General features: G+C 54.8%; 1 protein-coding gene across 1 annotated transcript; it reads right to left on the bottom strand.

Moving 5' to 3' along the window:
* Positions 1 to 1,230: 1,230 nt before the first annotated feature.
* Positions 1,231 to 11,699, bottom strand: LOC135878227 (E3 ubiquitin-protein ligase TRIM58-like). Its single transcript, XM_065403825.1, has 6 exons — positions 11,271 to 11,699; positions 10,000 to 10,095; positions 3,494 to 3,724; positions 3,148 to 3,170; positions 2,949 to 3,061; positions 1,231 to 1,760 (listed from the first exon to the last, which is right to left on the bottom strand). The coding sequence occupies exons 1-6, from the start codon at positions 11,697 to 11,699 to the stop codon at positions 1,231 to 1,233; spliced, it is 1,422 nt and encodes a 473-aa protein (XP_065259897.1).
* Positions 11,700 to 13,069: the final 1,370 nt, after the last annotated feature.

Below are 13,069 nucleotides of genomic sequence, written 5' to 3'. Positions count from 1 at the left end.
AGGGGTCTCTAGTTCCCAGAGGACTCTGAGCCGTGTAGATTTAACCCCTGATTATCAGAGCCCTTGAGCAGCAGGATTTAGCCTCCTGGGCACAGTGTATGAAACCCATCCCCTCAGAGCAACAGTCTCAGGCTCTCGCCAGACTCAGGCAGGGCCAGCGTCTGTGCAGTGCCCTGCACAACAGGACCCCCATTCTGGTTGGATTCACAGTAATAATAATGGGCTCTTGATGGATCCCTCCTGTGATCCCAGACATTGTCCCTGCCCGGATGGCCTCCCAGTCTAGTTTTGGAGTCAAGTCCCGGAGTGCAGCACACAGCAGTGCAGCCAATACGGGGGCTTTAGGGTGGGTTTCTCCCCAAACTGTCTTTAGTTAGGAGGACGATGAGCTCTGGGTTCTGAATAACTCTCGTTTTAGTTCCCAAGGGTTTGAATCACAAGATGGTGCTGCCCCACGGGGCTGTTCATAGAATCATAGAATATCAGGGTTGGAAGGGACCTCAGGAGGTCATCTAGTCCAACCCCCTGCTCCAAGCAGGACCAACACCAACTAAATCATCCCCGCCAGGGCTTTGTCAAGCCTGACCTTAAAAACCTCTAAGGAAGGAGATTCCACCACCTCCCTAGGTAACCCATTCCAGTGCTTCTCCACCCTGGCGGGGGTGGGGTGGAGAGGTCAGTAACTCACAACGTGCCTCATCTTTACATTCAGTTTATTCTAAAAAAAATGGTCCTGACCAACCCAACCCAGCAGAGCGAGGGCTCTTTGGGGGAGGGGGAGCGAAGACATCCCACCAGGGGGCAGAGACTGAGGCCCAAACAGTGCGGGTGAGCCCGTCCCACTGAGGAACCAGGCCCGGCCCTGCCACCTCTGCCCCTCTTGGTCTCAGCTCCGGGCTGTTGGTAGGTGAGGGAGGTGCACAGGGCTGGATGGGTGTTCTATGGGAGCATGTATACACACACTTACCGAGGCAGGCCCCCCTTGACCGTGAGAGCTGGGGGAGGGGAGGGGAGCTGGCTGGCATACCTCATCTCCCTGCCCCCCACCCCCGCTGCTGCTAGGGTGAGGGAGCCCCCCAACTCCAACAGCCTTGAGCGGTTCCCAGCTACTGGACGATTAGGGGGGTGTTGGTGTGATGGGGCAGGAGCCACTGTCCCACCCAGAGGCCCTGTCAGGGACACTGCCCACCCCCGTGCCATTCCCCAGCCCGTCAGGCCTGCTTCCCCCCCTCACACCGTGGGGCAAATCCTGAGGCTGGTGCCGGGGCACATGAGCCAGAAGAAGGGGTAGAGCGGCTCGGGGAAGGGGGTGCCGGTGGCAAAGGAGAAGATGGGTTCCATGCCCTCGGCCTCATAGAAGGTGATGCTCCCGCCGTCACAGTCCAGGAAGATGCCCAGGAGCTGGGGGCTGCGGCTCGGGGACAGTCTGATCTCGGGGCAGGTGAGGGCGTGGTACTGGCCCCTGATGAGGCGCACAGCCCAGATGCCCTCCTCCTGCTCCATGCTGAACCAGCCCTTCCTGCGCAGCGAGCCCCGCGCTACGCCCAGCGTCCAGTAGGCCTTGTCGCCCGCCTCCACCTCCACCTCCCAGTAGTGCCGTCCTGTATGCAGCCCCGCCGCGCCCAGCACACAGCGGTACGTGTCGAAACGCTTGGCGTGGGACGGGATGTCCCGCTGCGGCTCCCCCAGCCGCACGCCCCGACGGTCCTTGGACAGCTCCAGGCACACGTGGGCTGTCTCGGGATCCAGAGTCACATCCGCTGTACGGAGAGATGAGAGAGTCAGACCAGCACTGTCAGACCAGCCTGCAGCCAACACTCCATGGTCCAGGGACCACATGGCCCCACCCACGGGCCCTGGCTGCACCTCTGCCCTGTGGCCACGCCTCCAGAATATAGCCCCACACCACACATGGTCCCACCCCCAAAATGGAGCTCCATCCTCTGTATCACGGCCACGTCCCCGTGTAACCCACACACCTCCTGGGTGTGGTGCTCTGTCCAAGCTAGTGGCACCAAGCCCACAGAGATTAATGAGTCTGCTACAGCCTTAGCTAAGGGGCAGGTGGCTTTTAGCTCATGCAGTAGAGGATCATGCATTTAGCTCCAGCGGTCGCAGGTTTGATCCCATCTCTGGACCATGGCTCCCAGAATGTAGCCTCATCCCATGCTGTGACTCTACCCCTCACTACGGCCCCATGCCCACACATCATGGCTTCCCACTTCAGCACTGTGGGCCTACCTCCCCTCATGTACAAACCACGCCCTGCCTACCTGCACAGAGATCTAAGGCCAGAAGGGATAACTGTGACAATCTGGCCTGATCTCCAGTGTAACACAGAGCAGATCTTTTAGAGAAAAAAAACCCATCCAAACTTGAATTAAAAATGGCCAGTGATGGAGAATCCACCACAGTCGTTGGTAAGTTGTTCCAGTAGCTTCTCACCCTCGCTGTTAAGAAGTCACACTGTATTTACAGTCTGAGTTTGTCTAGCTTCAACTAGCAGCCACTGGATCTTGTTAGACCTTCGTCTGCTAGCTTGAAGAGGCCGCTATTATTAAATATTTGTTCCCCATGGAAGTACTTATAGACTGTGATCAAGTCACCCCTGAACTTTCTCTTTGTTAAGCTAAATAGACTGAGCTCCTTGAGTCTCTCACTAGAAGGCAGGTTTTCTAATCCTTCAACCATTCTCACGGCTCTTCCTTGAACCCTCTGCAATTTATCAACATCCTTCTGGAATTGTGGCCACAGGAATCCAGCAGCGGTCGCACCAGTGATAAACACAGAGGTAAAATAACGTCTCTACTCCTACTCCAGATTCCCCTGTGTATGCATCCAAGTATCACATTACTTCCTCCCCCCCCCCGCCCAAACACACACGGGTGTATATTCTTCTGTTCTCCCTGGGATCCCCAGCAAATTCCATCCCATGCAGTGTCACTCACTCTTGAATTTCTGTAGCATTTTCTTCATATCCAGGCAACGCTCAGGGAATTTGTATCTATTCTTCACTTCAGTGGGGATGGCTTCTGGCTCCCGCAGTTTGATAGTTTCAGCACTACGGGGAGAAATGCCTCGTTATCTCAGCTCCCAGCGCACCCATCCATAGCAGAAATGGAACGGAGATGGACTACAGTCACCTACCTGCTCAGTGGACACCTCACACCCTGCAGAGGAGAAACGGAGGAGAATCAGTGTCTGCTGTGAAAAAGGCTGGTTTGGTGAATCCTAACATTTTCCATTTGGGGGTTTTTCCAGCCCAAATTTTTGAAGAAAACAAAATTTTTTCAGCAGAGGGAAAAATCCCAAGTCATTTCCCAACCAATTCTACCAGTTAACCCCATTTAACAGATGGAGAAACTGATGCCCACAGAAGGAAAAGTCACACAGAGACAGGCTGGGATTAAAACCCAGGCCTCCCACATCACTGCCCTGTACCTTACCTCCTTGGCCACCCAGTCACCTGCTGACACACCCAACACACTCTCACCTCCAGCAGCTCCACAGATGATTTCCGGCACTTCTCCTCCAGCTCTGCAATGAGTTTGCCCAGGGCAGAGCTCTGCTCCGAGAGGTCAGCTAGGTTGGCCTGTACTCTCTGCATGAAGTCCTTCTCTTCCGTCGCCAGCTTCTCTAGCAGCAGCTTCTTCTCCTCAGTCAGGAACTGGCGGATCTTCTCGAACTCTGACGTGATGATCTGACGCTGAACCTGCACTTTCTCCTGCCGGGAGAAGTAAAAAAACCAACAGGACTGAGGAAAAACGATGTGCTACTTACACACCAACCAGCCAACCTTCCCCTACACTTTTCTCATCGAACTTCCCCCCCCCCCATTTTCTCCAAATTGTTTGATGACTCCCCACTATCCAGATTTCGAAAAGTGAAACAAAACCAACGTTTTTTATTTAATAAATGTACAGATTCCAAGGCCATAAGGGACCATTAGATTCTAGTCTCACCTCCTGCATAGCCCAGCCATTGAATTTCAGCCAGTCACCCCTGTCCTGAGACCAATAACTTGTGATTGATTAAAGCGTTTTCCAGAAAGACGTCCCATCTAGATTCAAAGCCACCAAGAGATGGAGCATCCGCCACTTCCCTTAGGAGTTTGTTCCAGTGGTTAATCACCCTTCGTGTTAACAATCTGTGCCTTATATCTACTTTGAATTTGTCTGGCCGCCGCTCCCAGCCATTGGCTCTTTTTCTGCCATTCTCTGCCGGTCCCTGCGAGGGCAACAATCAGGCAGCCTTTGGCAGCATGCCTGCGGGAGGTCCGCCGGTCCCGCGGATTCGGCGGCAATTTGGCGGCGGGTACGCCGAAGCCGTGGGACCGGCGGACCTCCCGCAGGCAAGCCGCCGAAGGCAGCCTGCCTGCCGTGCTTGGGGCGGCAAAAAAGCTAGAGCCACCCCTGCTTGGGGGTCAGCTCAAACCCGCGCAGCAGGGCTTGTTTGAACAGTTCATAATCCCTTGTTTCCACCCCATCTATCCACCCCAGAGGGGTGATGCAGATTTCAGCTGGGCAACTGGATTCAAAGGTACTTGCCAGTAGCCCGTGGTGAGATCCATAGTGAGACAACGACGAGCCCCCCCAGCTTGTCTAGGAGCTCGTCAGGCCTAGGCATGGGGTAGGCATCAAACTTGGTGATGGCATTAAGCTTCCGGTAATCCACACAAAACCGGACGGACCCGTCCTTCTTGGGGATCAACATCACTGGCTGGAGGACGGCTGGATCACCCCTATAGCCAGCATGTCCTTGACCTCTCTCTCCAGGTCCTGGGCTGTTTTCCCAGTGACCCGGAATGGGGAGCATCTTACAGGAGGGTGGGCTCCTGTCTCCACCTGGTGGACAGACAGGTTAGTGAGCCCAGGCCAGTTGGAGAACAGCTGCTGGTAGGAACCCAGCACCCCTCGGATCTCTGTCTGGTGGGCAGGGGTTAGCTGGTCAGAGAGGGGAATTGATTCCAGCGAAGGTCCAGCCCCCGTCTCAGGGAATAGATCCACAAGGGGATCATCTCCCTGCTCCTCCCAATGGCCACACACAGCCAGTACCAAATTCTCCCTGTCAAAGTACGGCTTCACCATGTTGACATGGTACACCTGGTGGCTGTGAGCCCGGTTAGACAGTTTCACTACATAGTTCACCTCATCCAGCTGCTTGATGACCTTAAAAGGCCTGTCCCCGGCAGCTTGTAGTTTGTTCTTTCTCACGGGAATGAGAACCATCACCTAGTACCCGGTGGCATAGGAGCGGGCACGCGCTGAGCGGTCGTACCAGAGCTTCTGCTTCCATTGGCCCCTGGCTAGATTTTCCCTGGCCAAGCCCATGAGCTCAGCGAGCTTTTCCCAGAAGGTCAGTACATACTCCACCACTGATTCTCCATCGGGGGAGGCCTTCCCCTCCCATTCTTCCCTCAGCAAGTCCAGGGGTCCCCTCACTCTCCTCCTATACAGCAACTTGAAAGGATAGAATCCTGTTGATTCTTGGGGCACTTCCTGGTACGCGAACAGCAGGTGGGGTAAATACTTGTCCCAGTCCTGTGGGTGCTGGTTCATAAAGGTTTTCAGCATCATCTTTAGAGTTCCATCGAACCTCTCCACCAGCCCATTGGACTGAGGGTGATACACTGAGGCCCAGGGGTGTTGGACCCCACACTTCTGCCACAAGCACTGGAGCAGAGTTGACATGAAATTGGAGACTGGTCTGTAAGGACCTCCTTGCGGAACTCCACTCTGCTGAAAATGGTCAGCAGTGCGTCTGCCACAGTGTCTGCCTCGATAGAGGACAGAGCCACGGCCTCAGGATAGCGAGTAGTGAAATCTACCACCACCAGAATGTATTTTCTCCCTGTCTGAGTTGCCTTGCTGAGGGGCCCCACTATGTCCACGGTCACCTTCTGGAAAGGCTCCTCTATGATGGCCAGGGGCCTCAAAGCTGCTTTCTCCTTGTCCTGGGCCTTCCCCACCCTCTGGCAGGGGTCGCAGGACCTGCAGTACTGCTGGACGGCATCAACGACCCAGGGACAGTAAAAGTTCCGTAGCAGCCTCTGCCAGGTGTGCTGGATTCCCTGGTGTCCCGAGAGAGGGATGTCATGGGCCAGGTACAGTAGCCTGTGGCGGTACTTCTGGGGGACTACCAGATGTCTCCTGATCCCCCACAGTTCTACTTCCCCTTGGGGAGCCCATTCCTGGTACAGGAATACCTTCTCCCACAGGAGCCTCTCCTGGCAGCCTTCCCCCAGAGGTTTCGCCGTGCTGTGGCCAGCAAGTTCCCTCAGCTTCTCCAGGGAGGGATCCTTCCGCAGTTCGGCCTGGAATTCAGCGGCTGGGGAAGGGATGGGAACCTGCTCCCTCTCACTGGCTGGGTCCGAGGCCACAGCCTGGCCAAGTCCTGTCCCCAGTGACTTCTTTCCCACCAGGGTAGGGTCCTGCGCCCCCTGCAGGGCACTGCCCCCGGTGTCAGGGCAGAGTGCCCTTCGCTGGCTCTGGCTATGGGTGATGACTAGGGTGCTTGGGGGCTGCCTGGCCAATCCACCAGGTCACCCCCCATCAGCACCTCGGTTGGCAATTGATGGTGCAGCCCCCATATCTTTGGGCCCCTCCTTGGCCCCCCATTTCAGATGTACCCTCATCACAGGTACCTTAAATGGGGGCCCACAGATGCCCGTCAGCATCAGGTAGGTGTTGGGCACCACCCGATCTGGAGCCACCACCTCGGACCCAGTGACCTGCATCCTATCCACCTCCAGGGGAATGAGGCACTCGCTCCTCAGGGGCTGCCCCACGCTCACTGTAGACTGAGAACTTTGAATCCGGAGTATCAAGCCTCCCCAAGGAGCTGGCCTGGGAGACTCCTCTTCCCTCTGGAGCCATTGCTAAACTGCCAGCCCCTCCTGCCTGGGGAGCCAGCCCCTCCTCTGGCTGGGCTCCCACCCAGGTAACCCTCTGAGGGCTCGGTTTGCTTATCCTGTCCCTGAGCTTTTGGGACCGGGCCCATCTGTGGCCCCTCTGGCCACAGTAATTACACCTCAGGTCCCATTGGTCTCCTGCGGCTGGTCAGTCAGCTCTGGTATTGGCTGTGCCTCTCAGGAGGGATTTATCCGAGACTCCCTTCTGGGTAGCCCTGGGTGACCCCTCTTCTGCACTGATGTGGGCCTGTCCCCCCAGGATTCCATTCCATATCCCGACCTGCTATCCACAAAATCATCAGCCAGCAGCCCTGCTTGGTGCAGGTCCTTTGGCCTCTTGTCCACCAGCCCCATCCTCAGGTCGGGGGACAGAGTTCATATAGTCGCTCCAGCCCCATCAGTTCAATCACGTCCTCCTTGGTCTGGGCCCCGGCCCCATTCACCCACTTGTGGGTGTATTCCCCCATCAGCATGACCAGTTCCAGACTGGTCATCCCCTGGGTCTTCTGCATACTCTGGAACCTTTTCCTGTACGCCTTGGGGGCAGGGGCGGCTCCAGGCACCAGCGCTCCAAGCGCGTGCCTGGGGCGGCAAGCCACAGGGGGTGCCCTGCCGGTCCCTGTGAGGGCAGCAGTCAGGCAGCCTTTGGCGGCATGCCTGCGGGAGGTCTGCCAGTCCCGCGGATTCGGCGGCAATTCGGCAGCAATTCGGCGGCGGGTACGCCGAAGCCGTGGGACCGGCGGACCTCCCGCAGGCATGCCGCCGAAGGCAGCCTGCCTGCCGTGCTTGAGGCGGCAAAAAAGCTAGAGCCACCCCTGCTTGGGGGTCAGCTCAAACCTGCGCAGCAGGGCTTGTTTGAACAGTTCATAGTCCCCTGCTTCCACCCCATCCATCTGCCTGAACATCCCTATGGTCTTGGGACCCAGTAAGGGGGTGAGATGCCGAAGCCTGTAGGGTCAACCTGGTGCATATTGCAGGCTGTCTCAAAGGCAGTGAGGAAGGCATCTATATCATCCCCTTCCTTAAACGGAAGGTTATTGGTTGACAGGAACGCAGCGTAGAACAGAGCTTGCTATCACAGAAATCAGTGACTTTCAGCCAAGTCCATCTTGGGTAGTCCTGGGCCAGAAGTCCTGGACTCCCCCTATTCCAGTCCCCCCAAGCAGACTCCCAACTAGAGTGACCAGAGGTCCTGATTTTATAGGGACAGACCCGATATTTGGGCCTTTTTCTTATATAGAGGCCTATTACCCCCCACCCCGTCACGATTTTTCACACTTGCTATCTGGTCACCCTACTGCCAGCTTCCAGCGACCAGACCTCCGACACCCCCATTGCTCCTCCTTCTCTTTGTCTCACTTCTCAGGCCAAAGGTGTTACCTGGTCTCTCTCTCTCTCTCTCTCTCTCTCTCTCTCTCTCTCTCTCACACACACACACACACACACACACACACAAACACACAGACATCTCAGGTTACATAGGTGCAAACAGCTGGGCAGCCTCACCTGCCCTGAGGGGCTCAGCAAAAATCACACACCCAGTTCCCACCACCGAAGCATTGGTGCAGTACACTGGGAAACTGAGGTACCCACAGTATTAGTATAGGACAGTAAGACTCGCATGCAATATAACAAGATGAATAAAACCCCATTTTGTCACAACTTCTACACTGCCATCGAGTCACATCTCACTCTTCTTCTCGAGAAGCTAAAGAGATTGAGCTCTTTAAATCTCCCATTGAAGAATTTGAACCAAAGGGGAAATTTCACATTGGCTCAGAATGTAAAGAAGATCTTCATTTCATTCTGAAATTTCCCATCAAAAATCAGGAATAAAGATCTGTCATGGGGAAAAATATATATATATACAGGCCTAACTTACAGTCTGTAGTAGAGGATGTTAAAATTGCTAGAGTGGATGTGACAGATTTGGAGTTGTCCATAATGGTCTAGACAGACTATATCTTGACCGGGTTACTGGGAAGTTCACTGTCTTAATAGATCTATTCAGCTTGATAGCAGGGGTGGCAGGAAAGGCACCCAAGAAGGGACAGATGGATCCAGGTATATGCTTCTCAGAAACACTTAACGTACAATGAAAGATGCATTTGCTTTGATGCCCTGGCTCGGGCCCTGCCAGACAAGTTTGCCCAGGGAGGCTGGGTCCCTTTGGGGTGGGGGGCTCAAACAGGCTTACACCCTCAAGGCAGAGGGAAAGGTTTTTGAGAGCTATGGAGAACTAGCCTGAGGAAAGTTAGACCCCTGGGAGCTGGCAGGATTCCAGGTAAGGCGGATGTGCGTGGAGACCTTTTGATGAGTCAGGGTCCTTTTCTCTGAAGTACTTTGTCCAGATGGTTACGGACACACCTCTATTGCTATAAGAAGTCTGGCTACTGAATGGACCGTGGGTTGGGTGCTCCCCAAGGGACAGCCCACACGTGCATGATACACAGGGGACTGCAGGGCAGGACCCGGTCTGAGAGTGGCAGAATCTCAGGATTTCACCCCAGAGAGATGGAGGCTCACAGCCAGAGCAGGGTGTCCTCAGAGAGCACAGGGGGTCAGAGGAGCAGCGTCCCTGACCCTGAGCCGTGCTCCCCTACATCTGTGCTAACGTGCTCCCAGACCCCCACAGCAGCTACAGCACATGTAGGGGTCTAGTAGTGTCTGCTCCAACCTTGAGAGTCTGTCCGTGGAGATGGGGCATCTCTGTCTCAAAGCTCCGCTCTAGCTCAGCCAGGAGCTATTGGGCCAGAGGCAGGAATTGCTGGGGGAGATTCTCTGGCCTGGGTTAGGCAGGAGGCCGGACCTGCTAACTTGGACATCTACAGTCATTGAGCTAATAAACTTCATCTTTTAGAGGCAGATGCTTTGTTCAGTCCCCACAGATCCCTGAGCCAGGGTCATCACTAAATACAAAAGAAGTCGCCAGTTAATACCTTGCTATTATTATTATTAATTTGTATCATGGTAGCAGCAAGGCCCGGTCGCACTGGGCACTGCACTGACACAAGGCGACCAAGAGCGAGGCCTCAATAGGTTGTGGTTGAACTGGAGTGGATCTACTGTCCCACCAGGGAGACACTTACCTGCCATTCCTTGATCTTCCTGGTCTCCTTGGCCTCCAGCCGCTTGGCAGCTTCCATCTCCTTCCTGAGCTGAGTCAGGGCTTGCTGGACTTTGGTCTGAGGGGGAACAGCAGCACTGGTCAGAAGGGCATCCGGGAGGGCCATGCACCTGCCACTGAGGTGCTGACCACTTCTGGCTTCCACCAGACCACGTAGAGGGGGTTGTAAGGCTGCTACTGCATCTCAGCTAATGCCCCCTGGTCTGTAAGCTCAAACAGGAGCGGTGTGTGGTTGAAGATCCAGAGGCCTGGGATCAGGGGTCAGGGCCGGCTCCAGGCACCAGCGCAGCAAACAGGTGCCTGGGGCGGCCAATGGGAAGGGGCGGCACGTCCGGCTCTTCGGCGGCAATTCAGCGGCGGGTCCCTCAGTCCCTCTCGGAGGGAAGGACCTGCCGCCGAATTGCCGCCGAAGAATGAAGCGGCGGCGGTAGAGCTGCCACCGAAGTGCCGCCGATCGCGGCTTTATTTATTTATTTATTTTCTCCGATGCTTGGGGCAGCAAAAACGCTGGATCTGGCCCTGTCAGGGGTGCTGGAACGGGGGGGAGGCAGGGGGCCATGGCTCCCCCAATTTTTACTGGCCATAAGAACGAGTGACGGGGAAGGGGAAGAGAGGCATGTGCGGTGGGTGGGGGCTTGAGGGAAGAGATGGTGCAGGAATGGGGGCGGGGCCTCGGGGGAATGGGCGGCATGGGGGCGGGGCCTCGGGGGAATGGGCGGTGTAGGGGCAGGACCACAGTTCAGGAGCCTCCTGCCTGGGATCAGTCGCCAGGGGTGTCCTTGTGTACCAGTAAAAGTGAGCCATTAACCACACACAGGCTCCCCTGTAAATAAAGCCCGTCCGAAGATTTGCTTAGAAGTTCCCCTCCCCCCAAAGAAAAAATGTTGTTTTTTTTCAACATGGACGATTTTGTGAAAAATATTCATGTTTCTCCCTGAAAAGTTCCCTTGGTTGCAATGAAGAAACCCTAAAGCCGTTGTTTGGTCTATTTGTGTCAGAGCTGGGAACTGACCCAGGTATCCTGAGGGCCTGCCCCAGGCATGGACAAGCAGCCCAGCCTGCTGAGGGAAAAGTGTCTTCTCAAACACAAGAAAAGACTTGTAGCCCCACCCAAACTTTCAAACAAAGTTGCAGCAGTGGAGAGGAGACCCCAGCAGGGCCTGTGGCTGTGATTAGCACCCAGCTCCCCAGCAGAGTAGCACCCGGGAGCCCCTGCACCCAGCAGACTCTCACCCTGTATGTTTGGGCAGCCTCCTCCACGGGTGCCACCCTGTGTTCCCGGTGCTCTTGGGACTCCCGGCACACCACGCAGATTGCCTTCCCATCCTCCTCACAGAACAATTTGAGCTGCTCTTGGTGATGCTGGCAGAATGGCCCCGTCCGCTCCTCTCCCCTTGCGGCCTTCAGCTTCAGGATGTTCTCTACCATGTTGGCCAGCTGCCAGTTGGGCCGGAAGTTGTCCTTCTTGAATTTCTTTTTGCAGATGGGGCACAGGACGGGTTTACCAGGGCTTTCTTCCTCCCACTTCTCACAGTACCGGCTGATGCAGGCATGGCAGAAGTTATGCCCACAGTCAATGCTCACTGGCTCAGTGAAGCAGTCCAGGCAGATGTTGCACACGGCCTCATCCTGCAGTCTCTCCACAGGGTTTGCTGAGGCCATGATGCCGCTAATATGGCAATGCCCTGTAAAACAGAGTGCTATGTTCATGGCACATGCACAGAAATGAGATAAAAACATAAAACTCTCTTGCTGGAAGGTTGCAACGTGATGCTACTTTAATTCCTAGAATTCAGAATAACACTCCTCAAGAAACCCAAAACAGAGAGAGACAAAGCAGGCTGCTCCCTAAGGCAGTGAGGCCCAATTCACCAACCTTGCTCTAGGCTGGCTGGCTGCAGACCAACTGATCACAGACTCCCCTCTAGAGCCCCTTAGTCTGCAAACAGGATCAGGAAAAAAAAACATTCTTAAAGTGATAGCTTGCAATGTAAACACAGTCCTCAATACACCACACAAACCCAAGAGCTTTTTTAGGGATCCAACCACCCTTGTTTTATGGAGACCCAAATTCTACCTAAGGAGAGGAAACTTCCTCTGAAGGAGAGTTATCCTGCATGTGTAACCCATCAGTCAGTGCAAGACATGAGTCTATTACAGCCCAGCCACTTTAGCTCTAGCTATATGGACCCCATCACCACAGTGTCGGCTGCCTCACAATCTTTATGAGTCCCTGTGCTAATCCCCTTCCTTCATGGGCCATGGGGAGAACAGGATTGCCTGCGCTGCCCTCAACATGCTCACAACACATGCAGCTCTGCACTAAGACAATGACTGTAATCAAATATCATGCTTCAGGGTTACGGCCACTGAGGAGGTCAGGAAGGAATTATTTGTCTCCATGCACCGTTTGGCCAGATGTATTCTTCATTTCCTCTATGTCCCCCTTTCTCTGAAGCATCAGGGATTGTCCACAGCTGGAGACAGGACAGACTAGTGTTCTGAGGCTGTCCGAAGAATCCTTTCTAGCTATGCGGCTGGTGGGTCTTGCTCGCATGTGCAGGAAGGACTGTTCCCCAGCTCAGATTAGCAGGGACCTTGGGGGTTTTCACCTTCCTCTGCAGCATGAATCACCTGCCAAGACCACTTGGGCGTTTCTCACCTAATCAATTCCCTGCCATTGCAGGGCCCTCAAGGGCACCTTGTTCTCAACTGTTCTCTGCCTAGGACACTCAGCAATTTAATCTCTCGGAGACTGAAATGCTTTAGTCTAATCCAAGTGATTGGGCTCAATACCGGGGTAACTGGGTGAGATTCTCTGGCCTGGGTTATGCAGGAGGTCAGACTAGATGATCTAATGGTCCTTTCTGGCCTTAAAATCTATAGAACATCATTGTATTGATCTTCACAGCCCCCTGTGAGGCAAGGCACAGCTATTACCCCCAGAACAATTCACTGACTTGCTCGAGGTCACCTGAGGGACCTGTAGCATAGCAGGAACTGAAGCCAAGTCAGCAGGGTCCGAAGCTAGC

This window comes from Emys orbicularis, chromosome 4 (assembly GCF_028017835.1).
Source record: "Emys orbicularis isolate rEmyOrb1 chromosome 4, rEmyOrb1.hap1, whole genome shotgun sequence".
In the NCBI taxonomy this organism is placed as follows: Eukaryota; Metazoa; Chordata; order Testudines; family Emydidae; genus Emys; species Emys orbicularis.
The sequence above is the reverse complement of the archived record's forward strand: the minus strand, read 5'-3'. Positions and strand labels throughout refer to the sequence as shown.

Coding starts and splice junctions, on each gene's coding strand:
- LOC135878227 (XM_065403825.1), bottom strand. CDS start 11,699: ATGGCCTCAGCAAACCCTGTGGAGAGACTGCAGGATGAGGCCGTGTGC. Junction 3,725..9,999: donor GGAAGATCAAGGAATGGCAG/GTAAGTGTCTCC, acceptor TTCTCCCGGCAG/GAGAAAGTGCAGGTTCAGCG. Junction 1,761..2,948: donor AATGCTACAGAAATTCAAGA/GTGAGTGACACT, acceptor CTCTCCGTACAG/CGGATGTGACTCTGGATCCC.